The following is a 25,175-nucleotide window of genomic DNA, read 5'->3' on the forward strand; positions in this document are numbered from 1 at the left end:
GCTGTACTTTTTCAATTTTTTTTTTGTCCGTTCGGGTTCAGGATTAGCGGGTTGGACCGGGCCGTGCAATTTTATTTTTTTAAAGTAAATTTTATTTTTCTTATTCAATGTTATTGATACTTAAGTGTTTGCAAACTTTTAAGGCTTAGAATTAAACTTTGAAGTTTAAAGTTTTAAATTTTAAATTTGAATTTTACAATTTTAAAATTAAAATTTGAAAGTAAGTGGCTACAAAAAATTATTTAATAAGACCAATAGGCAATATGTAAGGATCAAGCTCTGAAGACTTTCATTTGATATTTTTATTGAATAATATATAATACTTCAAATTAAGTTGCAAGTTCTTTTTTGATTTTGTTATTTTTGAACTTGCAAATTAAAAGTTTACAACAATTATAAAAAAAAAAATAGTACATCACATGCTTTGTATTATTTTTTTAAGTTCATCCATGTCAACATGAAGTTCTTGGTTTCCGGCATTGGTTGAATCAGAACCATAAACCAATATGTAAGGTTCTTTTTTTATGCGACTGTTGAAATCGGCACATTTAGCACGTCTCGAGCTATGGCCGAAAGAACATGAAATTGATTAAAGTTGCTCCTCCACCAACCCAGTGGTAGAAATTTCTTTGTGCGGGGCTCTGCTGACTTTTGCAAGTAGAATTGAAGTTCATCAATATTCCTGCTACTGGTTTGTTGATGCTCCCCTAGTGTAGACCAAATCAAATAATTTTCAACACCATCATTATCATCCAAAGCACTGGTCCCAGATGTTGAAACTGAACTTGAAGGAATATTTGTATCTACAGCAGAAGAAGCATCAACAATGTTAACATAATAATTATATAATATTTCTAAATATTTGTGTAGATCAGAAATACAAGTGTCAATATCAGGAGTTTCAGTTGGTCCAATATCCATATAAGAATATAAAATAGTGATTAATTGGCGACAAGTGATCATCTTGATACAAGGGTTTAAAATAACACCAATTAGGTAAATAGGGGGAATTGAGTAGAAATATTTTTTAAACTTATCTAGCATAGATTCAACAACATAAGTATATCCTTCTTTATTCTTCAAATTATGTACTAAAAGGAAAATTTCAGCAATATGAACTAAACCATTTACAATAGTAGGATAATTTGCAATATTTGAATTTGACCGTTGGCAAAGGTCCAAAAAAAAAAAACCATTAAAAAACGGGCTGAACCGAGCTGTAGCGCGTTAAAAACCTGTTAACGGGTTAACGGACTTAGCGGGTTCCGATGAACCGGTATCAAAAAAGTGTTTATTTGAAACCCGTTCCCGTCCAACCCGACCCACCACGCCCCACGCTACAGTATCGGACTGACCGGGTTCAAAGAGTTGTAAACGTCTCAGCCCGCCCGATCAACACTTATAGTTCAAACCCCCAAAACACCATCGTCCCACTCTCACTCAGAAAAAAGAGAAGAAAACTGCTTAGGAGTTCGGAGTTTGTAGTTACACACGGATCCAATAGAGATTAATGGCGCTCAATCTTCGTCAAAAACATACAGGTAACTGACCTAAATTTTTTCATCAATTTCAGAAATACGAAATGAACTTACTTGATTTTCAATTGATGTTTAATTGATCGATTAATTTCTGGAATTTTGTTCAGAATGCATTACACGGATGTTGAATCTGAACCAGCCGGTGAATGCCGGCGGCACAGCTAACGAGGAGGTTTACAAGATCCTCATTTACGATCGGTTTTGCCAGGACATACTATCGCCGCTGATTCACGTGAAGGATCTCCGTAAGCACGGCGTTACTCTCTATTTCCTCATTGACAAGGATCGGAAGCCTGTTCACGATGTTCCTGCTGTGTATTTCGTCCGACCTACTCACCTCAACGTCCAGCGTATCGTTTCCGACGCCTCTAATTCACTTTATGATTCGTTCCATTTGAATTTCTCCTCTTCCATTCCTAGACCCTTGCTCGAGGATCTCGCTTCAGGTTCCAATTCAATTTCGTCTCTATTTACTTTTTCTTAGCATTTATGTCACACACAACTCACAAGTGATATTGTCCATTTTGGATCTAGCCCTCCACAGTTTTAACACAGTGTTTAAGGCTTGCTTCTCTATATACCCAGCATATCTCCATGTTTTGCCCATGTAGGATTTGGGTAGGTGTACAATTTACCATTCTAGTTAATAGTTTATTTGGCCTAGGTTCATGAAAGCCAAAAATACTTATTTTAAAAAAATGTATTTTGGAGAGTTGAGGTGTTTGGTCAAGCTTTTAGGAGAAAAATAAGTGCTTTTGAGTAGTGGCAGAAACTATTTTTTAGAAGCTAAAAAAAAAGGAGAAGCACTTTTTGAAACCTTGGCCAAACACAAATTGTTGTTCTACATTGGCAAAGATGCTACTTTTTCGAAAAGCACTTCTGACAAAATGACTTTTTAAATAAACAGATTTGGGAAGCTTGCCCAAACAGACTGTAAAGCCCATGTTTTATCCGACGAATTTTTGGGATTTTTTTTGGAGAGACGTTGGGTGTAAGACTTTAAATCATGCAACTTGCTGAATAATGAGACATGTTTTTGGTTTAGGGATGATTAATTCAGAGTCGATTGAGAGGATTGTGAAAGTGCATGATCAGTACTTGGAGTTTATCACGCTTGATGATAATTTGTTCTCCCTTGCCAACAAGAACTGTTATGTTCAGTTAAATGATCCCTCAGCTGGGGATAACGAAATTGATGAGATCATTGAAAATATTGTGAGTGGGTTGTTTTGTGTGTTGGCTACTCTTGCTGTTGTCCCTGTCATCAGGTGTCCTCGTGGTGGGCCTGCTGAGATGGTGGCATCCCTGTTGGATCAGAGACTGCGGGACCATTTGCTGGCGAAGAACAATTTGTTTTCAGAGGGTGGGAATTTGACTAGCTCATTTCAGAGGCCAGTTTTGTGTTTATTTGATCGGAACTTTGAATTGGCAGTGGCGATACAGCATGATTTTAGGTATAGGCCACTTGTTCATGATGTGCTTGGGTTGAGATTGAACAGATTAAGCGTGCCGGGAGACAAGGGTGGGATGAAATCCTATGAGTTAGATAGGTCTGATCCATTTTGGATGGCCAACGGGTCATTGGAATTTCCAGAGGTTGCAGTGGAGATAGAGTCTCAATTGAATAAATACAAGAAGGATGTTGAGGAGGTAAATCAACGAACAGGTGGGAGTGGAGGGGCCGAGTTTGATGGAACAGATTTGGTAGGTAATACTAAACATTTGATGAATGCTGTAAATTCCCTACCTGAGTTGACTGAGCGAAAGCAAGTGATTGATAAGCACACAAATATTGCTACTTCATTATTGAGCGAGATCAAGGAGAGATCCCTCGATTCATATGCTAAAACAGAGAGGGATATGCTGGTGAGAGGTGGCATTGATCGTAATGAGCTCCTTGGAGTGCTGAAGGGAAAAGGGAGTAAGGCGGATAAGCTGCGATTCGCTATAATTTATCTTATCTCAACTGAAAGCATGCCTCAATCTGAAGTCGAAATGATTGAAGCAGCACTTAGGGAGTCCGAGGTTGATACCAGTGCTTTTCAGTATGTAAAGAAGATAAAATCATTGAATGTCTCTTTTGCATCAGCAAATTCTGCAAGTACGAGCAACATTGTTGATTGGGCTGAAAAACTCTACGGGCAGTCAATCAGTGCTGTAACTGCAGGTGTGAAGAATCTATTATCCAGTGATCATCAGTTGGCTTTGACGAGAGCAGTAGAATCGTTAATGGAGGGGAAACCAAATCCTGAAATTGAATCTTATCTTCTTCTTGATCCTCGTGCACCGAAGTCAAGCTCTGCATCTAGCAGCAGTCATCTAAAAGGACCATTTAAAGAAGCTATAGTCTTTATGATAGGTGGTGGAAATTACGTGGAGTATGGAAGCTTGCAAGAGCTTGCCAATCGCCAACAGCCGGTCAAGCATGTCATATACGGGGCAACAGAAATTCTTACAGGAGGTGAGTTCATTGAGCAGCTTGCAGTATTGGGGCAGAAGATGGGATTGGGAAGCAGTGGGGCTGCACCTCCCCATTGATGGGATGGATACAACTGATTAAGCAACTATTTGTTGTTCAGTATCACACTGCTCTTCACTTTGTTAAGCCACAGGTTCATGAGAAAAGCTTACATTGAGCCTAATAGTCTAGTTGAGCGAATGGAGAACTGAGCTGACTGTATTTTTGATAGCGCCAGACTTTGGCATTTGACTGTGGTGCATACTGGTCTTAAAAATATGATTTTTATTTCAATTTTTGAAGATGTGAGGGAGTTAAAGGAGTTTTTCTACATTCGATATACTTGGAACCAAAATCCGCATAACTTCCTATACCTTGTTTCTTTGTGTTTAACATGCTCTTCATTTCCTTTTTTGGGTGAGAGTTCAAGTATCCTTTGTCAGTCCAATTATTGAGATTATACTCATCATAAATAAATAACAAAACTTATTTTGAAAATGAGATAGATGCAATGCTATCTAAGATCAGTATACTTGGAAGAGCCGCATATGGCAAAATACGAACTTAAATGCAGTCTCTGGTTGTTATGCTCATTTGCTCCGCAACAACCTCAGCTGTGTTTATCCTTGATATAACATAATTCACAGATGCATACTTCTGTCATCTTTGGTTTACATTGATCCGAGTTGATAGACCTATAAAGTACAAACCAAGCTTGACCGTTAGGTTCAGGTTTGAGCTTGCTCAAGTAAGAGCTTTTCTATCATGGTTTGAACTTCAAATAGTCCTCATGCGACATTTATGTCTTTGGAAGAGATCATCTCAAAGTGCCATAAGATTTCATTGTTCTCTTTTCAAGTTTAATTTTTCCCCCCCCTCCTTTGTCTCATGTGTGCATACTTCTATTTTTTCACCTTGAAGGCATTGTAAGTTACCTTACTGTCAGAATTTATGTAAATGAAATAGCTGCGTGCCTCTGTATTGTTTCAGGGGGATGCTACGTATTTCCTTGCTATCAGTGACATGGTTTTAAAGGAATTTTTCATATGCTAATGCAAAGAATAATTAGGTAATGGACGAGTGAGTCTTTAACATATCACTTATGTGGTCTGGTTGCATATGATGTCCCTAGTTGTAATGTACCTAACTGAGAATTGAATAAGTCTTGTTGCATATGAGAACATCAAACAGCTCAACAAACGAATTTAGAGGACTGCTTCTGGAGATAGTGTTTGGCGCATTGTAGAAAATTCTTTATAGTTGATTTCTTCTTATCTACCTAAGCCTAGGCCGATAGAATAAACTCGACATCTGTGTTGGTGGGAGGTAATATCTGATGAAATATTCTATATATTCAAACACAGTATAAAAGAAAAGAAATCTATGTTGTTGTATTTATTATCCGAGAGCTAAACAAATTGAGTTGGCGAGGCTGAACAAAGGCTCACACCTTCAAGTAATTGGAAAGTGTGTAGGTTAAAATCAACTTGTATATTGGTATTCTTTGTACCCCGTGCATTAAAAGGTGTCAATATTTATCAAATTGTAGTAAATAAATAACTATAATACTATACTGCATTCAGTTCCTATTACTTATTTAACAATCTTAATCATTAAAATATTTGTCTAAACGACCTTTTGTCATTCTTTAAACGCCTCACTCAATTAATCCTCAATAATTAGAACAATAGATTTGAAAAAATTATAGTAATAAATAATTCTTACGTTACTTTTAAAAAAAAGAAAGTCAAATGGGTAGAATTTTTAAACGTTGGAAGGAGTAATAGAAATGAAATTGGACCCTTTTCCTCTTCCTTTCCTTTTTCCTCGCTCCCTTTTTCAATTTCATGACCTGTCTCTTCCTTTCCTGAAGAGCAGAGCATCATATAATTCGCACACCCTAATTTCCATGCCCCAAATTCAATAGTCAAACCACTCAACCCCATCGATCTATTTTCCGATCAATGGCCAAACGAACCCTACCTCTTCTCAGGCACCTCCTCAGCTCCCCATCCCATGGCTTTTCCCATTCATTAACGTCAACCCGATCCGTCACCTACATGCCCCGACCCGGTGATGGCACACCACGCGCCGTCACTCTCATCCCTGGTGACGGGATCGGGCCGCTCGTCACCGGCGCTGTCGAACAAGTCATGGACGCGATGCACGCTCCTGTGTACTTCGAGCGATACGACGTTCACGGCGACATGAAGAGTGTGCCTCCAGAGGTTATGGAATCGATCCGGAAGAATAAGGTCTGTTTAAAAGGAGGATTGAAGACTCCTGTGGGTGGTGGTGTTAGTTCCCTTAACGTTCAGCTTAGGAAGGAGCTTGATCTATATGCTTCCCTTGTTCACTGCTTCAACTTGCAAGGATTACCTACGCGTCATGAGAACGTGGATATTGTTGTCATCAGGGAAAATACTGAGGGTGAATATTCCGGCTTGGAACATGAGGTTGTTCCTGGTGTCGTTGAAAGCCTTAAGGTACTCTTCCATTAATGTTTGTTTGACTTCATTCCAAATGTGCATTCTATGTGTAGGATTGTTATTTTTGGGATAATATGCATGCAATGTCAAGTGAATAAATCTTTTTTATGCAATCGAAAAGGTTTTGGTGCTATCTTAATCAAGCAGGATTAAAATGACATCTAGAGCAAATGAAAATGACATGAGAATGGAGCAAGTAGAGGCTTGGATTCATTTAAGACCAAAAATAACCTAAATTTTGAAGGTTTCAACTGGACTTTAAAGGAGATTAATGGAACCGAATGACAGGTTTATAAGATTGCCTATCTTTATTTCCTGTAATCTTGTACGGAGTAGTTATCTTATTTAACACAACAATTGCAAACAAGTTAGGGAGATTGAAGTACCCTTGACTTTTGACAAGATTTAGACTTATCTAGCCCAAAGCTTATCCTTGTTGTGTGATAGCCAGAATCATTCTGGATTTAGATCAATTCTGCTTCTACAGGATTTTAAGACACAAAATCCCATTCGTAGTAGGATGTCAAATTTTATACCAGCTGAGTTTAGCCCCATACTTTCTAAGGTTTGTCCCTTCTTGTCTATATTTTCATTAATGTGGTGCTACGCTTTCCTGAGCTGAGGGTTTATTGGAAACAACCTCTCTATCCTCACAAGGTAGAGGTAAGGTCTACGTACACACTACCCTCCCCAGACCCCATGGTGTGGGATAATATTGGGTATGTTGTTGTTGTTGTTATTGTTGTTTGTTTTTTTATCAAAGATTTTTATCATACTGTTTATTACCCTCTTAGGTATACTTAAATGGAGGTCCATGCTTGAATTTTACCAATCATCTTATCAAGATCGTCCTAAACACGTTGGTGGAAAAGCCTAAAGACACCTTAATGGAGTACTGTTAGCAACACTTAATCTCTTCTGTTTCCAAATTTGTTCCATAGTACTTCTTGAAGTATTGAATAAAATCATAGCTTACTTGACAGACCCATGTTTAACACCTCCATTTTTTCTTTCCTTTTAAATCCATTCAGCAACAACATGACGCTCCTCAATTTTTAGTCATATTTTTCCTTTAGTTGAGTCTAATTGTGAGTGACTCATTTGTTTGTATTTAATCTCATGTGCTAGATAAAATAGGATTAAAGGAAATAATCAGAATATAAGAAAACAATTAGAAAAACCGGGAGATAAAAAAGGATTATCAAGAGAGAAACAGTGAAAGCATAAGTCAATAATCTCAAATATCTCTATATTAGTGTTTTAAGAGCGAGAAGCGCAAAAAAGCGACAAGGGCTCGCCTCGGTTCAAAAGCGAAGCGCAAAGCGAAGCGCACGCTTTATTAAAGTGAAGCGCAATTCTTAAAAAACATAATGTAAACCTTGCATAAGACACAATATAAAATTGTAAATAATCAAAAAGTTCAATTTAAAAATTTAAAAGTAGGTACTAGGTACCACCAAATCCTCCACAAACCATAGGACAAGCAAAATCAAAGCTACTAAATTACTAGAATCAACATATTCTCTACTCTTCTTGTTCTTCAAGATTGTCAAACTCTTGAATTTCTCTATTATCTTCATATTGCTCGTCATCTTATTCTTCCCCCTCCTCTTCCTCTTCATGATCACTTTCATCTTCATCAATTAGGGATAAGGATCGACTTGTAGTAGCCACACTTTTTTCCTTCCTAATCGAGCTTGAACTTGAAGTATTCCTCCTTAAACCATAAGGATTCTCCCCAACTCCACTAGCAACCGCAACATCACCCCAAGTGAAATTAGAGTCGCCTTCAAATACTTCTTCATCTTCACAATTTTCGGGGTCTCCGGTTAGCCACTCATTAGCCTCATCAATATTGTCCAAAAGAATTGGATCAATTAGATTGCGGTGGTTGTAGCGACGCCTCAATGCTCTATTGTATTTTATGAACACTAGATTATGGAGGTACTTCAAGGTTAGTCGATTCCTCTTCTTTGTATGAATCTGCAAACAAGATATGTTAACTAATTAGTAGGAGTTGGGACAATTGAGATATAATTTACTTTATCTCAAAACACGAAATAATTCTTTTTATTTCTCACGTGTTCAAAAACGCTCCAGTTCCTTTCATATCCGGATGAGCTACAAGTTAAACTTAGAACTTTGATGGCGAAAGTCTGTAAATCCGGAGTCTCTACACCATATTGGTCCCACCACTCAACTATAGAAGTGAAAAAAAATATTCAAGAGTTAATAAGTACAAAAAATACATTAAAGTTAGAGCTATAAAATATAGAAGCACTTGGTCACCTGACGACTTCATCTTTCTTTGTTTAATAGCAAGTCGGAGCTTAAAAAGCCCCTCAGCTGCCTTGTAAATAGCAAGTTGATCTACTATCTTTTCTTGCAAGTCTTCATCTGGAGTTAACTTGATAACAACCTCATGGAATCCTGTCCACACTTCTCTAGCCAATGAATTATTCTCATGCTGATCATAAAAGAGTGACGGGTTCAGAATAAGTCCAGCTGCATGTAAAGGTCTATGAAGTTGCTCACTCCATCTTGCATCAATGATCTGAAAGACCTTTGCATATTTCTGCTCATCAGTGAATGATGCTTGAATAGCCTCCTTGGCCCTATCCATAGCTTCATAGAGGTAGCCCATTGGTGGTTTTTGCTCCCCATCCACCAAACGGAGTACTTTAACCAAAGGGCCACCAATTTTAAGAGCATGAAGGACATTATTCCAAAAAGAATAAGAAAGAATAATGCGTGCAACATCTTTCCCCGCACTTTCCTTTGCAAATTTACTCTTGCTCAATTCCTCTGAAGTGAACAACTTTCTCAAATTGAATTTTTGCAAGTGGATACTATGCAAAGTCAAGAAAGCAGTGGCGAACCTTGTCTTGCCCGGTTTCACCAAATTTTTTTTTCTCATCATATTCAATAACAAGGGCCGCTGAGAAATATAAGAATGTACCCTAACGCCCTGGCCAAAAACTGTAGAGAAGGGTTTTTCCTTGAAAATGTCCCCGAATATTAAGTTGATACAATGAGCCGCACATGGAGTCCAATAGACATTCTTGTACGCTCCTTCCACCATGCCACCCGCTTTCACATTTTCACTCGCATTATTAGTGACCACTTGAACAACTTTGCTTGGGCCAATCTTTTCAATGGTGTTCTGAAACAAGGTGAACATTTTGATGTGGTCAGTGGATGAGTCGCTAGCATCAATGGACTCAAGAAACAAACTTCCCTTGGGAGAATTCACCAACACATTAATAATCATTTTCCCGGTTCTTGCCGTCCACTTATCCATCATAATGGAGCAGCCATACTTCTTCCACACAACTTTATGTTCCTCCACAATTTTATTAGTCTCCTCCACTTCCTTATTTAGATAAGGACCTCTGATTTCATGATCAGTGGGAGGCTTTATTCCAGGTCCGTATTGACCAACGGCCTCAATAAAGTTTCCAAAAGTGTCGGTATAGCTGACACAATTGAAGGGGAGCCCAGCATCATAGACCCATCGTGCAAAAGCTCTAACTGCACGATCCCTCAAAATGTCCTTAGCAATTTTTTGTACATCTTTTCCACCGCTCTTTCCTTCCGGCTTCTTTGGAAAATAGCAATCTATAGGACCTTTAGTCCTACTCGTACCCGTCGATCCATGGCTTGAAGAGATTGCATCTCTTCCCCGTTTTGTTGGAAGTGACAATTTTTCAATATCACCATCATCATCATCATCATCAAGATTGGTCACCAATGGTTGATGACTCATTTGATTTTTTTGCTACTTCTTCTCAATAAAATTCTTTATTTCATCCCTCACCTCCGGTGGACATTTCGGACAACTTGTGACGTTTCTATCGCCACCAATAAGATGGAATTTAAAGCGATAAATTCCACCCGTTGTAATCTTGTTACAAAACCTGGATACAACATTTGTATTCTTCTCATTAACTCTATCGCCATATCGCCAAGCCGGGTCTTTATCTTTCGATCTTTGAGACATTTTGAAATCCCTATTAAGATATAAGAAAATACATAATCAAATAAACTGAAAATACATATAATATATATAATAATTAATTTTATAAACCGAAATACACATTAAAAAAATCAAATAAACTAAAATATAACATATATAATTTTCTAAAATGAAATACATATAAAATTAATCAAATAAACTGAAAATATAACATATACTCCCTCCGTTTCAATTTATGTGAACCCATTTGACTGGTCACGAAGTTTAAGAAAAGATAGATGACTTTTGAACTTGTGGTGTAAAATGAGGCACATATATTTTGTGTGGCTATAAATCATTGCATAAAGGTAAATTGTTTCTAAATAGGGAAATGGGTCATTCTTTTTGGCACGGACTAAAAAGGAAATAAGTTCACATAAATTGAAACGGAGGGAGTATATAATAATTAATTTTATATACTGAAATATACATTAAAAAAATCAAATAAACTGAAAAATATAACATATATAAATAATAATTAATTTTATATACTGAAATATACATTTAAAAAATCAAATAAACTAAAATATAACATATATATATATAATAATTAATTTTTTAAAATGAAATACATAAAAAATTAATCAAATAAACTGAAAATATAACATATATATAATAATTAATTTTATATACTGAAATATACATTAAAAAAATCAAATAAACTGAAAAATATAACATATATAAATAATAATTAATTTTATATACTGAAATATACATTAAAACTGAAAAATATAACATATATAAATAATAATTAATTTTATAAACTAAAATACATATTAAAATTAATAAATAAGAAGAATAAAAGGAAAAAAAAACAGAATCTGGATGGGTTAGAGATAAAAGGAAGAAGAAGAAGACGCTGAAGTCTGAACAGTGTGCAAACTGGACTGTCAGAGATAAACGAAGAAGAAGATGGAAGAAAGAAGGAAAAAGAAAGAAAGAAAAGCAGAATCTGGACGGGAACAAGAAGAAGAAAGAAAGAAGAAAGAAAAAAAAGAGAAGAAGAAAGGAGAAGAAGAAAATTACCTGGACTGGTCAGCAATGTCGATGAAGTTGAACCCTAGGCTTTGGTCGACGTCGATCGAAGAAGAAAGAAGAAGAAATGGTCAGTTTTTGTCGATTTAGGGTCTGTTTTGTATAATAAAAAAACAGACCCAATTTTTTTTTTTAAAAAAAGGGCCCTTTTTTAACAGAAGCGATCGCTTCATCGCTTTCCTCGCTTCGTCGATTCCTCCATTGAAGCGTGCGCTTCCCTCGGTCGAGTCGCCTCAGGCAGCTAGAAGCGGCACTGGGTCGCGTCGCGTCAAGCGATCGCTTTTCTAAACACTGCTCTATATATATTCATAAGCTTTTCACCTAATTTAAAAAGAAACTCTTTTGGCGCCACAAGAATGAACTAGAATTTTTTTTTGGTTCCACAAGAATTGAAGAAATTTCACATAGACTTTTTCTAACAAATCTGAGATGCAGAGAAATCCTTTCAAAAATCTTGGTCTTCAAAAACTGGACCTTCGTTCTTGGAGTAGACAGTAGACTCTGAGAGTTGAAAGAAGACCTCTTTTTTCCAAATTGAATTAAAGGGGCTTACGGTGAATTTTTGTTGACGTGGGGAAAGGCTTGATAAAGCATGAATAATGATATTGGAAACAAGGAGCAAATATAGGACTTTGAGAATAAAGTTGATAGAACCAGGGGAAGTTAAGGGGAAATTGACACCACATGTCAATGTGGCAGAGAATATGGGAAATGTGGGTCACTTTTGACTTTGTATTTTCTTTGTCATGATTTTCATTAAAAAGCTAGCCCACAGGACCTTAAGGGTAAGATTTTCCACTTTAGGTGATTTGGCAAGAGTCTTCTCCCATTTATTGAACTCTGTGCCTAGTCAAGCCGTGTCATATAAATTGAAACGGAGGGAGTATTTTTTTTCCTGTTTTTTTTTGTTTATTCTAATGACACATCTTTGTATCCACTTTACACCTGTAAAAGTTGTTGAAAAAAATTTAAAACTTAAGTCACTCTACGTGCTCTAAAGAAGTGGAGAACACGTGTTGTTCCATGTCAACTTTACGTATTCAATGAACACATTTGACAACTTTAGTGTTCAATAGGTATGACCTAATGAAGAGTTGCCAAAATGAAGTAGCATGCCAAGTTGAGGGGCAGTCGATATATTTAGTGGAAGAAAACTATTGAAGTAATGATTGAAAAGTTAGGATGAAGGAGAAAATAACATGCCAATTCTAGTTGGAGTAGCTTAATCGATTTGAATTCTTAATAGTTGAAAGTTGTATAAAAAATGGATTGGCGTCAAACATTTTGAATCATCCAAAATTAAAAAGTAATATATATTGAAAAAGTGGGAGTATATTTTTTTCTTATTTAACCCTTTTTACTATTGATAAGTAGCAACCTGCCTCTCCGGTTAAATTCTGTTTGAAAGTGGATGGAAAGTTTGTCATGTGCTTATTTGAATGAGTAAATTTTGCAAGTTTGGTAGGCAGCTCTAGCCTCTAAGTATTAAAGAGAGAACAAAGAAAGTTACAGCTTCTCATATTTTCTTTCTTCCCCTTTCTTGCTTCCTCCTCCTCCTCCTCCTCCTCTTCTGCTGGTCGATCAAAAAGCTTGTAAATTAACACTGAACAACTTATATCAGCAAAGCCAATGGGTGTGTCGCAAGAGAATGGAAAAATTTTATTCACGCGAATGTGCTTTTTGTTTTAAGGTGATAAGAAAAGAGTCAAACAGTAGCATTAATTCTTTCTTTGGGGGAGGGGGTTGGGAGGAAGGAGGAGACCTAGAGAGCTGATCTTAAGGAGGGGGAGGGGTGTTCCTGGTATGGTGGACCTTCAGCCATTGCCAGAAAGAGGTAAAAGTGAGAATGTCTATACCCACAAACTATATAGTTGCTGAGTGAAACTAACAAAAGGTAAACTTATTATCTTTTAAAGAGGTAGTTGAAAAACATTTATAGGGTTAAAGGAATACAACAAGTTAAATAATTGAAGGGGCTCTGTTGCACACTTGCACTTGGTCCTATTGAAAACTGAAAAGATTCTATGGGAAAATGCTAGTGTTTCATCTTTCTTAATAATGAGCCAAGCTTAGATAAGTATCTTACATATAATATTTGTTCGTTACCAGATATCCAATTCGTTGTTAAGAAGTGTATAGCTCTGTCATATTTCTTTCTTGGTTTATTGTGGCCTAATGCATGAACAACCTCAGCCTTCTGGGTTTCTCTGTTATTTTTGGGGATTTTCTTTTGTCAGTCTATCTTCTGGACGTACTCTCCTTTCACCCTTTTTTGTCAAAATCTCTATGTTAAGGCCCAACACATTACATATTTTTTGTTGTTAACCAGCATCTAATATATTCTGCGCAGCACAGCCAGAGAAGTGCTATGAAATTAGTCTGTGTTATAATGAAAAGACCTAGTTCAAGTACATCATATGCTAAGATTTTCTGAATGATTATCTAAACCAGATTACATATCCATCTTTTAAAGTAGTTTGCAAGACAGCTTAATTACACATCTGAATTTAATATTGATGTACAAATCAACCGCTACAATCTTTTTACCTAAGATCTGCTGTGAGCTTTCTTCTTTGCTCTCACTTTTATTTTTCTTCTAAGTAGAATGTGTCACTTCCTGTAACGACTACATTTTCATTATATCAGGACCTAGCTCGTGCTTAGGATTTAGAGGATATACGAATTGTCAACTCCATCATCTGTTTGTCGCAACATTTGAACTTTGTTTGTCTCACTATTGCAATTTCCAAGCTGGGACATTTTGTACATTTTTTTTTTGCATTTTCCAATCACAAGTTACATTGTGGACCTAGCTTGTGCTTAGCTTTAGAGGATGTACGGATTGTCAACTCTATCATCTTTTTGGTGCAATATTTTCATAGAAACCTTGTCTCGATATCGCAATTTCCAAGCTGGGGCGTTTTGTTACATTCTATTTTTGCATTTTCCACTCACTATTACATTGTTGCGGAGTACTTATTTGGTGGTCCCTTGTGCTTTTGTATTTCTCTCTCTCTCTATATATATACACACACACACACACACACAACAACAACAACAAAAAACCCAGTATGATCCCAACAGGTGGGGTTTGGGGAGGATAGTCTGTACGCAGACCTTACCCCTACCTAATGCAGGTAGAGAGGCTGTTTCCAATAGACCCTCGGCTCAAGAAGGGCAAGAAGAAGTAGAGGAAAGCAAGGAAGGAAGAAAGAAGGAAGAGAAGAAAAAAGGAGAGATAAAAGATAAGTAGTGCCAAATAATAGCAATAGGGAATACAATACCTGAGACGGACAAAATCACATAACGTAATAAAAATCTAAGAATATGAATGGACATGCATGCTACTAAGACTATCGGTGAACAACTAAAAACTACCCACTAACCTTCTACCTTAATCCTCGACCTCCACACCCTCCTATCAAGGGTCATGTCCTCAGTGAGCTGAAGCAGCGCCATGTCCTGTCTAATCACCTCTCCCCCGTACTTCTTAGGCCTACCTCGACCTCTTCTCAAACTCTTCATGGCCAACTTCTCACACCTCCTAACAGGAGCATCAATGCTTCTTCTCTTAACATGTCCGAACCATCTCAGTCTCGACTCCCGCATCTTGTCCTCCACGGAGGCTACTCCCATTCTGTCCCGGATAGCTTCATTCTTAATCCTATCTCTCATGGTACACCCACACATCCATCTCAACATCCTCATCTCTGCTACTTTCATCTTCTGCACATGTGAGTTCTTGACTGGCCAACACTCAGTCCCATACAACATAGCTGGTCGAACCACCACTCGATAAAACTTACCTTTAAGTCTTGGCGGCACATTCTTATTACATAAAACACCGGAAGCGAGCCTCCACTTCACCCATCCCGCTCCGATGCGATGTGCGACATCTTCGTCAATCTCCCCGTTACCCTGGATAATAGACCCGAGATACTTAAAACTCACTCTCTTGGGGATAACTTGAGCATCGAGCTTAACCTCTACGTCTGCATCATGGGTCCCGTCACTGAATTTGCACTCCAAGTATTCTGTCTTGGTTCTACTCAGTTTGAAACCTTTAGACTCCAAGGTCTGTCTCCAAATCTCCAACCTCGCGTTAACTCCACTTCGCGTCTCGTCAATCAACACTATATCATCGGCAAATAGCATGCACCAAGGCACCTCCCCTTGGATGTGTCGTGACAGTACATCCATCGCCAAGGCAAATAAAAAAAGGCTAAGAGTCGATCCCTGGTGCAACCCCATCACCACAGGGAAATGCTCCGAGTCACCACCCACAGTCCTCACCCGAGTCTTAGCATCATTATACATAACCTTAATCACCCTAATGTACGCTATTGGAACGCCGCTAACCTCCAAACACCTCCACAGTACCTTCCTCGGGACTTTATCATACGCTTTCTCAAGGTCAATAAACACCATATGCAAATCCTTCTTCCTCTCCCTGTACTGCTCCACTAATCTCCTTACCAGATGAATCCCTTCCGTAGTCGAACGCCCCGGCATGAATCCAAACTGATTCTCGGAAATAGACACGCACCTCCTCACCCTGGCCTCAACCACCCTCTACCCCTATAATTGTTACAATTTTGGATATCACCCTTGTTCTTGTAAAGCGGAACCATCGTACTCCACCTCCATTCTTCGGGCATCTTTTTCGTCTTAAAAATAACATTAAACAGCCCAGTGAGCCACTCCGAACCTGCCCGCCCCGCGCTCTTCCAGAATTCCACCGGGATTTCGTCTGGCCCCGTCGCTCTGCCCTTGCACATCTTACGGATCGCCCCTTCCACCTCTACAGTAATCCACCTATAGTACCCAAAATCCCACCGACTCTTAGAGTGCTCCAACTCACCCAGCACAATGCTTCTATCCCCCTCCTCGTTCAACAGTTTATGGAAGTATGTCTGCTATCTTCTCCTAATAAGTGCCTCGTCCATCAACACTTTGCCATCCTCGTCCTTGATGCACTTGACTTGGTCTAAGTTGCGGGTTTTCCTCTCCCTCACCTTGGCCAACCGGTACAACTTCTTGTCCCCGCCTCTGCCCCCGAGCTCATCATACAAACGAGCAAACGCCGCGTTCTTAGCCTTGGTGCATGCTATATATATATATATATATAAAGGTTTTGCTAACCTACTACATGGTTGTAGTAGGTTAGCATTGTATACATATTTGCTTTCTCATAAATACCCCTAACATCATATCAGCAACATATGAACAAATGGGGGTTTTCCGTCCTTTCCCAATTTCACTCGTCCATTTCTCTTCGTCTCCTTTCCACCCAACACCAAAATTTCTTCAGAAAAAAAATATCAAATCTTGCTTCCCTTATAATTTAATCTCGATTTTTAACTCCTTCACAGGAAACTCCATTAACATTAATCTAAAAACTAAAGTATATCATTTTTGACTCCTCCTCCCTCAGAAGAAGCTCCAAACATTAAACTCAAACAACACCCTCTCTTAAGTCTGTAAACCCAGCAATCAAAAGCTTAACCTAATCTAACCAATTTTATTAGTATAATCGGAAATATAAACCCAACAATCAAAGATTAAACTAAATCTAACCATTTTCCTTTTTTAACGTACTGAAAAGTCCATCTCCAAATGAAAGATTGAGTAAAAAGAATTTCCAAAAGAAAGGTAGGTGCAAATTTTACACCCGCAAAATCCCACGGCCAAATTGTTTTGCAGAATGTTTACTAGAACTATTATTCAGTTCGACATTTGATTTGATATTGCTCTATCAGTGCAACTTTTTTGCTTTGGTTTAAGCATAGTCGATGGAAAGGAGGAGGAAAACAGAGGGGGAGGAGTTTTTACTTTTTGGAGAAAAGACAACAAAGTCCCTGTCAATGTTCTTATTTAAAGTGTTGTTATGGGTAATTATGAGAAAGCAAATATATATACAATGCTAACCTACTACAAAACCCATATATATATATATATATATATATATATATATATATATATATGTATATATATTTTTTTTAATTCCCCCGGGTTTCTAGCCCTAGGACATTGTGGGCCAGTTTCCTCTTTGCTTCTCTCCTTTTTTAGGATATCCCGTGCGGCAGGATGATTTCTTCTCAAGTTCTTTTATACTATAATTCCGCGCCTCCTTTTCAACTTTAAGAGTTCTCCAATATCTTCTTTCTTGCAGATTCTTAATTGTTTGCATCTTTGCTATATGAATTTTCTAGGTGATGACAAAGTTTTGCTCGGAACGAATTGCAAAATATGCCTTTGAATATGCATACCTCAACAATCGCAAGGTAGTGACTGCTGTGCACAAAGCAAACATTATGAAACTTGCAGATGGTTTATTTTTGGAGTCTTGTCGCGAGGTTGCAAGCAAATATCCTGGGATCAAGTACAATGAGATCATTGTGGACAACTGTTGCATGCAACTTGTATCAAGGCCTGAGCAATTTGATGTTATGGTACAAGTTTTGCCCAAATACTCTTTTCTATTTTTTGGTTCTTGATTGTTTTCTTCTTTTTCTTGTATGGTTTTTGTTTGCTGACATGGTGAGTTTTGCTGTATGATGTTAAAGCTGTACTCCATTTTCTACTCTATATGGACCATTTATCTTAATCCTGACAAAAAGGTTTTTCTGTTTTGGAGGTGGGGTGGGGTGGGGATGAATGGGGAGTGGGGCAGGGGGAGAGAGCTAAAAGCTTCTCATACAAGTCTGAGTATATGACCCCGGTGGTACTGGTTACTAGCTTAAGCATCAAATGTTAGACTAGTAAAACTACGTTGCTCGGTTGTCCTTTTAGCAAATTTATCCTTTTCTTTTTCTCTCTCTTGATAGAATGGGTAAGGTGTGATATGAGGATGAAGAGTTTCAGAGAATAAAAAGATGAAGTTCGTACTTTAGGTTGCTGAAATGGGAAATAGTAGCGGCACTTTCGTCTTTGCTGAATTAACAAGTATGGAAGTTTACAAAATGGATTTTGTAATCCTTACCCGAATTGTCGTACAACAGGAACCTACTTTTGTATTCTTCTGTTCAAGTTCAACGTTTGCTTTTTCCTTGTCATTTGCATTGTCACTAAATATTCCAGTCTGGATATGAACTTGAAGTTGTATATTACAGGTCACTCCAAATCTCTACGGAAATCTGGTGGCAAATACAGCAGCTGGTATTGCTGGAGGCACTGGTGTTATGCCTGGAGGTACATATAAGTATCAGTCAGAATTTGTTCTCTCTAAATTAATGTGGATATGTTTCAATGTTTTTCCTGCATTATTCACCCCCTCTGCTATGAAGGAGTATCTGGTCGATTTTGATATGAAAATGATCATTCATCATTTGAGCTGCTTTAAAGCTTGAAAAAGGTCTGAACGGCTTAATATGTTGATTATATGACTGAAGAGATTGGCTATTTGTGCTTCAGGCAATGTGGGGGCTGACCATGCTGTGTTTGAGCAAGGTGCTTCAGCAGGAAATGTAGGAAATGAGAAGATACTAGAGCAAAAGAAGGCGAATCCAGTTGCCTTGTTTCTTTCATCAGCCATGATGTTGAGACATCTGCAGTTTCCTTCATTTGCAGATAGACTAGAGACTTCGGTGAAGCGTGTAATTGCTGAGGGTAAATACATGACCAAAGATCTTGGTGGAAATTGCACCACCCAAGAAATCACGGATGCTGTCATTGCAAATCTGGACTAATTTCAAAACCACTTCTATCTCTTTTATTCTCGAGATGATTCATGCTACATGTCTTTAATTCATCATTCTTGTGATGACTTTAATTGTTCTCTACTTCCGTTGGTGCGGCGTGCCTTTCAAGGTGGCATATTCCACAAAATAATGTGAATCTCCTAAGTGGAAATATTGAAGATACAGGATCCAAGTTTATAGCCATTTCTTTCTTATAGCATGTTTTTGTAACGAAGGTTAATAAATTCAAGGTATACCAACTTTTGACTTGGAAACAGGCTTTTTGACGAACAGTTGGTTTGTTTTGCCTTGAAGCATCAGATAGATTTTTCTTTTTTATCGTGGGGCTAGCATAAATTTGTCCGAGGAACCACAACCACTTACGTGAATCCATCAAATTTGGCTGTCTTTGGGCTATCTACGCAAGATTAGGCACTAAACTTGATCTTAAAGGACCGTTTGAAGAAGGTACTGTATACCAGTAGTTACTAAAGCAAGCACAACCGTTGTGAAGGTACCTCTTTAGGACATCAAATATTGCTCGTAATTCTTACTGAGTTTAATTTCATCGACAATATTGTAAAAGATTTAGACAATGAGGCCATTTATAATCTAATTGTAGTTGAATTTCTATGATGAGTATTACTTATTGGTCATTGTTCCCGTTTAAGGAATTTGTGCAAAAACAAACTCCACTGTACACATCCGCAAGAATGAAAAGTTATGCTTTTAAATGTTATGCTGTGAGGGGCATAGTTTTGGTACGTTTCATTTTACAAGTTTTGCCGGATTGACAAATCTTGCATTATTTACAAGTTATAATAGACGAGCATAATTTTGGCAATCTTCATTCTATCTATTTTGTTAAGTTGTTCATACATCTTGTCTATATTGTTCAATTATCACAAGTTATGCTGGGTGATGTGATGAGTCCTTATCAGTTTTGCAAAGTAGACAAGTCAGACTCGCGTCACGTTATAATGCTCTTGTCTCAGATTTCATAAGTGGTTCTTTGTTCATTATTAATTAACTAACCAAAAACTTTAACAAAACAAAAAAACAAATCTGGAACATGTGACGGTGAAGGCGGCAAACTGTATCATTTCTTAAGCTTGAAATGAGGCATCAAGATAAGAGATAAACGAGTGCAGCTAATAATTAGATTAGTGTTTCCTACAATAATCACTAGTAATATTTTGCTCCTTATCCTAATATTTCAGCTTTGACTTATTTTGTTTTAGATTTTGTAGTATATGGAATAACCACCCAGTATTACTTCCTTTTCATCTAGCAATAAAGTAATTAAAATGTGGTGACATATCAAATTTCTTCACTTATGTTCACATTGTGTTGTTTGACTTATCACTCGTTGAAGTAGAGGGTTCAAATTTTATCAATAGCGTGGCATCTCCCTTCACTGTTGTAATAAAAAAAATATAGATAAAGAAAATGTTTCTGAAAGTGGAAGATCAGCTTTCAACCTTTTTTTTTTTTTTTATTGGTAAAACTGTGATGTATTACCATAGACAAACCAAACTTTACACCTATCGAGCACTTAGGAGAAGCAGCAGTATGTCTACCCTCCTAAGCCTCAGAACAGAAAAAAATAACTAGTTACAAAACTGTTGGATCAGATATTTACATTTGCTTGCTTTCCTAGAGTTTTTTCTACATTCTATTCTCTCCACTATTTCTTTCTTTATCTGTTCTGTTGCTATATCTGTAGTAATATATGTCCCTCTGAATTGCTTCCAGTTCCTCGCCTGCCAAGTATGATAAATTCTTGCTCCCAGTAATGCAACTGCTATTTCCTTCTTGAATTGTTTCCAGTGCCTCCCCTTGATCCATTTTAAGCATTGTATAGGATCTTGCTTTTGTGTTCTCATGCCCGACCATCTTTCCAGTGATTCTTTTACTTCCAGTGTCCAGCTACATTCATGAAATAGATGCTTATGTGTTTCCCTCTTACTATCAGTGCATAGACAGCATGTCGCATCCTCCACTTGGATACACAGCCTTTCCATCCTTTCCTTTGTAAGCAATTTGTCTTGACTAGCCAACCACACTATAAACCTATGTCTTGGCAGCATAATTGAGTTCTATATCATATCGGCTTCTTGAAGCCTGTCCATCTCTCCCAGTAGTGCAATGTAGCTCTTGCTAACAGAATAGCACCCATTCGAGGTCAGATTGTAGACGTCACTTGTGTATCAGCTAGTCATCACGTCTTTGAGAGAATTAAGTTTCCTCCAATACCAGCTACTATCCACAGGAGGTACATGAGTCCAAATATCTTGGTTGCCTCTCATATATAGTCCATGGATCCATTTAATCTACAATGTGTTTTTTTTTGCATGTTATTTGTCATATTAGCTTTCCTACATAAGTAATGTTCCATAGTTTGCAACTTTTCACATTGAGACTTCCATACTTCTTTGGTCTACAGATTTTGTCCCATGATACCAATGTAACTTTCCTATTTCCTTCAGTACTTCCCCATAGATATTTTCTACACTTTCTGTCTACTTCTTTTAGTATACTCTGAGGCAAAACAAAGACTGCACCCCAAAAGTTATAAACTGAAAACAAAACTGCATTAATAATTTGCATTATCCCTGCATATGACAATGTTTTTGCATAGGCACTTATAATCCTGCTTGTTATCTTGTCTACAAGCTGGTGGCAATCAATCTTACTCCACTTCTTAGAGGAAAGAGGCAATCCCAAATATCTTATTGGCAAAGTGCCTATTGAGAACCCTGTTAGCTGTACCAATTGATTCTTGATGTCATCCTCCATACCTGCCATAAAGATGCTTGACTTTTTCATGTTCACCACTAAACCTGTTACTTCACTAAAATGAGTAAGGGCCTCCATTAGTCTAGAAACAGATTTCATGTCTCCTTTACAGAAGAGCATTAAGTCATCAGCAAATATTAGACGGGTGAGTTTAGTCTGCTTGCACATTGGGTGATATTTAAAGTCAGGCAACTCTCCTATCTTTTTCAAAGTTCTTGAAAAATACTCCATAACTAGCACAAAGAGTAAGGGTGACATGGGATCACCTTGTCTCAGACCTCTTCTTCCTTCAAAATATCCATGCCCTTCTCCATTAACCTTAATTGGGAACTTTGTAGATGCAACACATTTCATGACTATTGCTATGAATGCTCTTGGAAAACTATAGCCTTCTAATGATTCCGCAATAAATTCCCAACTAACCATATCATATGCCTTCTTTAAATCTATTTTCAGCATACATCGTGGAGTGGTCTTCCTGCTATAGTGTCTCAAGATATCATGACAAACCAACACATTATGCACTAAAGATCTCCCCTTGACAAAAACAGCTTGGTTCCCTGCCACAATACTTCCCATTGCTTCTCTTAGTCTGACACAAATCATTTTAGAAATGATCTTATATAGAACATTACAGCATGAAATTGGTCGAAAGTGACATGCTTCCATTGGTACTTCTATCTTGGGAATCAGGGAGATCATTGTAGCATTTAACTGCTTTAAGAGATTCCTAGTACTAAAGAACTCAAGTATAGCTTGAGTTATATCTTCTCCTATAATCTGCCAGGCAGCCTTAAAAGATTCACTGTTGTAACCATCAGGCCCAGGGCTCTAGTTCCTGTCAATATTACCCAGTGTTTTCTTTACATCCATCTCATGATATGGTTGTACTAATCTCAGTTGTTGCTCTAATGTCAACCTTTTCCCATTGTGCAAGATACTCTTAAATGCTTTGACTCTGTGATTTGATTTCCTACCTAGCATATCCTGATAGAAATCCACCAAGATCTGAGCTATAGAGTCAAGCTCAGTTTGCAACTGCCCATCTTTATTCTTCAGCTGTATAATAGCTTGGTGAAGCTTCCTGTGTTTGATCACAGGAAATAAATATCTAGTATTATCATCACCCAACTTGATCCACTTAGCTTTATTTCTTTGCTATAAAAACATCTCAACTAGGTAAGAACTCCTTCTGAACTGTTGGTAATTTTCCTTCTCTTGTGCCTGCAGCCGTGCCTCTCCTGGATTCAATTGCAACTCTTTCTGAATTTTCTCCAAGGCTTCTCTATCTTCATTTGCTTCAGTCAGTATATTCCTGAAGTGTTGTCTATTTAATTCCTGTAAGCTCTTCTTTAACTGTTTTAGCTTATACACAATTTGATACATCTTGTATCCCTCAACTGGTTTGCTCCATATTTGATCAATTCTGGATAAGAACTCTGGGTGCTGAGCCCATGTGTTGCAAAATTTGAATGCTTTCTTCCTGCAACTATTAGCATTCACCATTGAGATTCTAATTGGGCTATGATCACTGATACCTTCTGGTAGAAAATTGGCTATGTATGCTGGCATGTTGTCCAACCACTGTCTAGTGACAAATGCCCAATCAATTTTTGAGTCCACCCTCGTTTCCCCCTGTCTATCATTCCAAGTGTATCTGCTCCCATGCTGGGGTAGTTCTATGAATTCACACTCATCTATCCCATTCACTAAAGTCAGTTATCTCACTCATAGTTATTGGATTGCCCCCAATTCTATCATCTATTCTCAAAACAGAGTTGAAGTCACCAACTATTATCCATGGAATGTGCCAACCTCTACTCAAGCTACTCAAATAGCTCCACAGCTCTTTCCTCTCATTCTTGGTGTTAAAAGCATACACCATGGTCAATAGAAAGGTGTGTTGCCCCAGAATGTACAATACCTTGCAAGTAATGGCTTGTGCTGTCATACTAATTGCCTCTACCTGAAAGTAGTCTGGCCTCCATGAGATCCATATCCTTCCATTGTAGTGATTTTCCAGATTTGTTATATACTGCCAACCTCTAAATATGCTGTTTGCAATCTGTGCTATTTTTGTGCTTTTTACCTTAGTTTCCAACAAACTAACCAAACCTGCAGCTTGGTTGTTGCAGAGGAGTTTAACCTCCTTCGGCTTATTAGGGCTATTCAGCCCCCTTACATTCCAACAGAGCAGACTATCCATTCCCAGTATTGGGAATGATTATGCCTCCCCCTTTTCTCACATTGCCTCCTTGGACCTGTATGCTTGGCCCAGACTCCTCTAATACTTGGAATGCATTTGCTTGTTTCTCTTGTTGATTAGGCTGTTTCTGTTGTGGTCTCCTAGAATTAATCGGTGTCACCCATCCATTCTGTATCCTTTCCTTCTGCTTGCCATGAGCAGTTATGTTTGTCTTCATGTTTGCCTCTGTCATTAATGTTGCCATGAGCATTAATGTTCACTTCATGTACTTCCTTCTTTTTTTTTTGACTTCCTAGTATCTCATTTTCAACCTGACTAGTACTTTTCTTCTTCCTGCATTCACCTTCATCATGACCATATTTCTTACAATGCTTACACAATGTAGGCTTCCAATCATATAATACTCGTTGCTCAATCAACATTCTTTTTTTCATTTTTGAACCATATTCTATCAGGTAGTACTGCATCCATCTCCACTTCTATCCACATCCTTGCAAAATTTAATCCAATCTTCTTTTCAGTGTTCTTATCCACCATAAGGGGTTTACCTACCAGACATCCAATCTTACTGAGTCCTTTAGGGCTCCACTATTTGAAATCTTCCAAGAAGTATCACCCAAATTGGGACAGTGTATAACTCATCCCTAGTAAATTCCATATCCGGACTCCATGATTTCACAATAAAAGGCTTGTTATCAAAGTGGTAGATCCCACCTTGAAGTACTTCATTCTTCCCCAATTCTGTATCAAAGCGTACCAAAACTATCCCATTCTTCAACATTGAAATCTTATTTATTCCATGCTTTGCCCATTGCCTCTGGATGAATCCATTCATAACAGTGAATGGAGGATGAGCTCCTAACACATATCATACAGCTGCATTCCTCCAATATTCTATTTCTGAACTTATATCCTCCAATTCAATTTCACATACAGCTGCCTCCCCCTTCGGCATA

The 25,175-nt window shown here is 37.8% G+C and overlaps 3 protein-coding genes and 1 long non-coding RNA gene across 5 annotated transcripts; 2 read left to right on the plus strand and 2 right to left on the minus strand.

The window, feature by feature from the left end:
- Nucleotides 1–1,382: 1,382 nt before the first annotated feature.
- Nucleotides 1,383–4,327, plus strand: LOC104099917 (SEC1 family transport protein SLY1-like). Of its 2 annotated transcripts, none has more exons than XM_009607050.4 (3): nt 1,383–1,541; nt 1,646–1,984; nt 2,584–4,327. In XM_009607050.4, the coding sequence occupies exons 1-3, from the start codon at nt 1,511–1,513 to the stop codon at nt 4,074–4,076; spliced, it is 1,863 nt and encodes a 620-aa protein (XP_009605345.1). In that variant the 5' UTR covers nt 1,383–1,510; the 3' UTR covers nt 4,077–4,327. The 2 variants fall into 2 exon arrangements, with proteins under 2 accessions (XP_009605345.1, XP_070042420.1); XM_070186319.1 differs by having other exon boundaries at nt 1,425–1,541; nt 2,446–4,327.
- Nucleotides 4,328–5,792: 1,465 nt separating this feature from the next.
- LOC104099916 (isocitrate dehydrogenase [NAD] regulatory subunit 1, mitochondrial) lies at nt 5,793–19,489 on the plus strand. The gene is made up of 4 exons (XM_009607049.4): nt 5,793–6,482; nt 17,748–17,987; nt 18,648–18,726; nt 18,949–19,489. Exons 1-4 carry the CDS (start codon nt 5,961–5,963, stop codon nt 19,221–19,223), a joined length of 1,116 nt encoding a protein of 371 aa, XP_009605344.1. The 5' UTR covers nt 5,793–5,960; the 3' UTR covers nt 19,224–19,489.
- Nucleotides 8,299–8,737, minus strand: LOC138899652 (uncharacterized). Its single transcript, XR_011411398.1, has 2 exons — nt 8,567–8,737; nt 8,299–8,468 (listed from the first exon to the last, which is right to left on the minus strand). It is a non-coding gene; the product is annotated as an uncharacterized lncRNA (long non-coding RNA).
- Nucleotides 19,490–20,882: 1,393 nt separating the features above from the next.
- On the minus strand, nt 20,883–23,898 carry LOC138899653 (uncharacterized). The gene is made up of 6 exons (XM_070186332.1): nt 23,829–23,898; nt 23,182–23,710; nt 22,865–23,097; nt 22,649–22,727; nt 21,597–22,605; nt 20,883–21,143 (listed from the first exon to the last, which is right to left on the minus strand). The coding sequence occupies exons 1-6, from the start codon at nt 23,896–23,898 to the stop codon at nt 20,883–20,885; spliced, it is 2,181 nt and encodes a 726-aa protein (XP_070042433.1).
- Nucleotides 23,899–25,175: the final 1,277 nt, after the last annotated feature.

The sequence above is a fragment of the Nicotiana tomentosiformis genome, chromosome 10 (assembly GCF_000390325.3).
Source record: "Nicotiana tomentosiformis chromosome 10, ASM39032v3, whole genome shotgun sequence".
Lineage (NCBI taxonomy): Eukaryota > Viridiplantae > Streptophyta > Magnoliopsida > Solanales > Solanaceae > Nicotiana > Nicotiana tomentosiformis.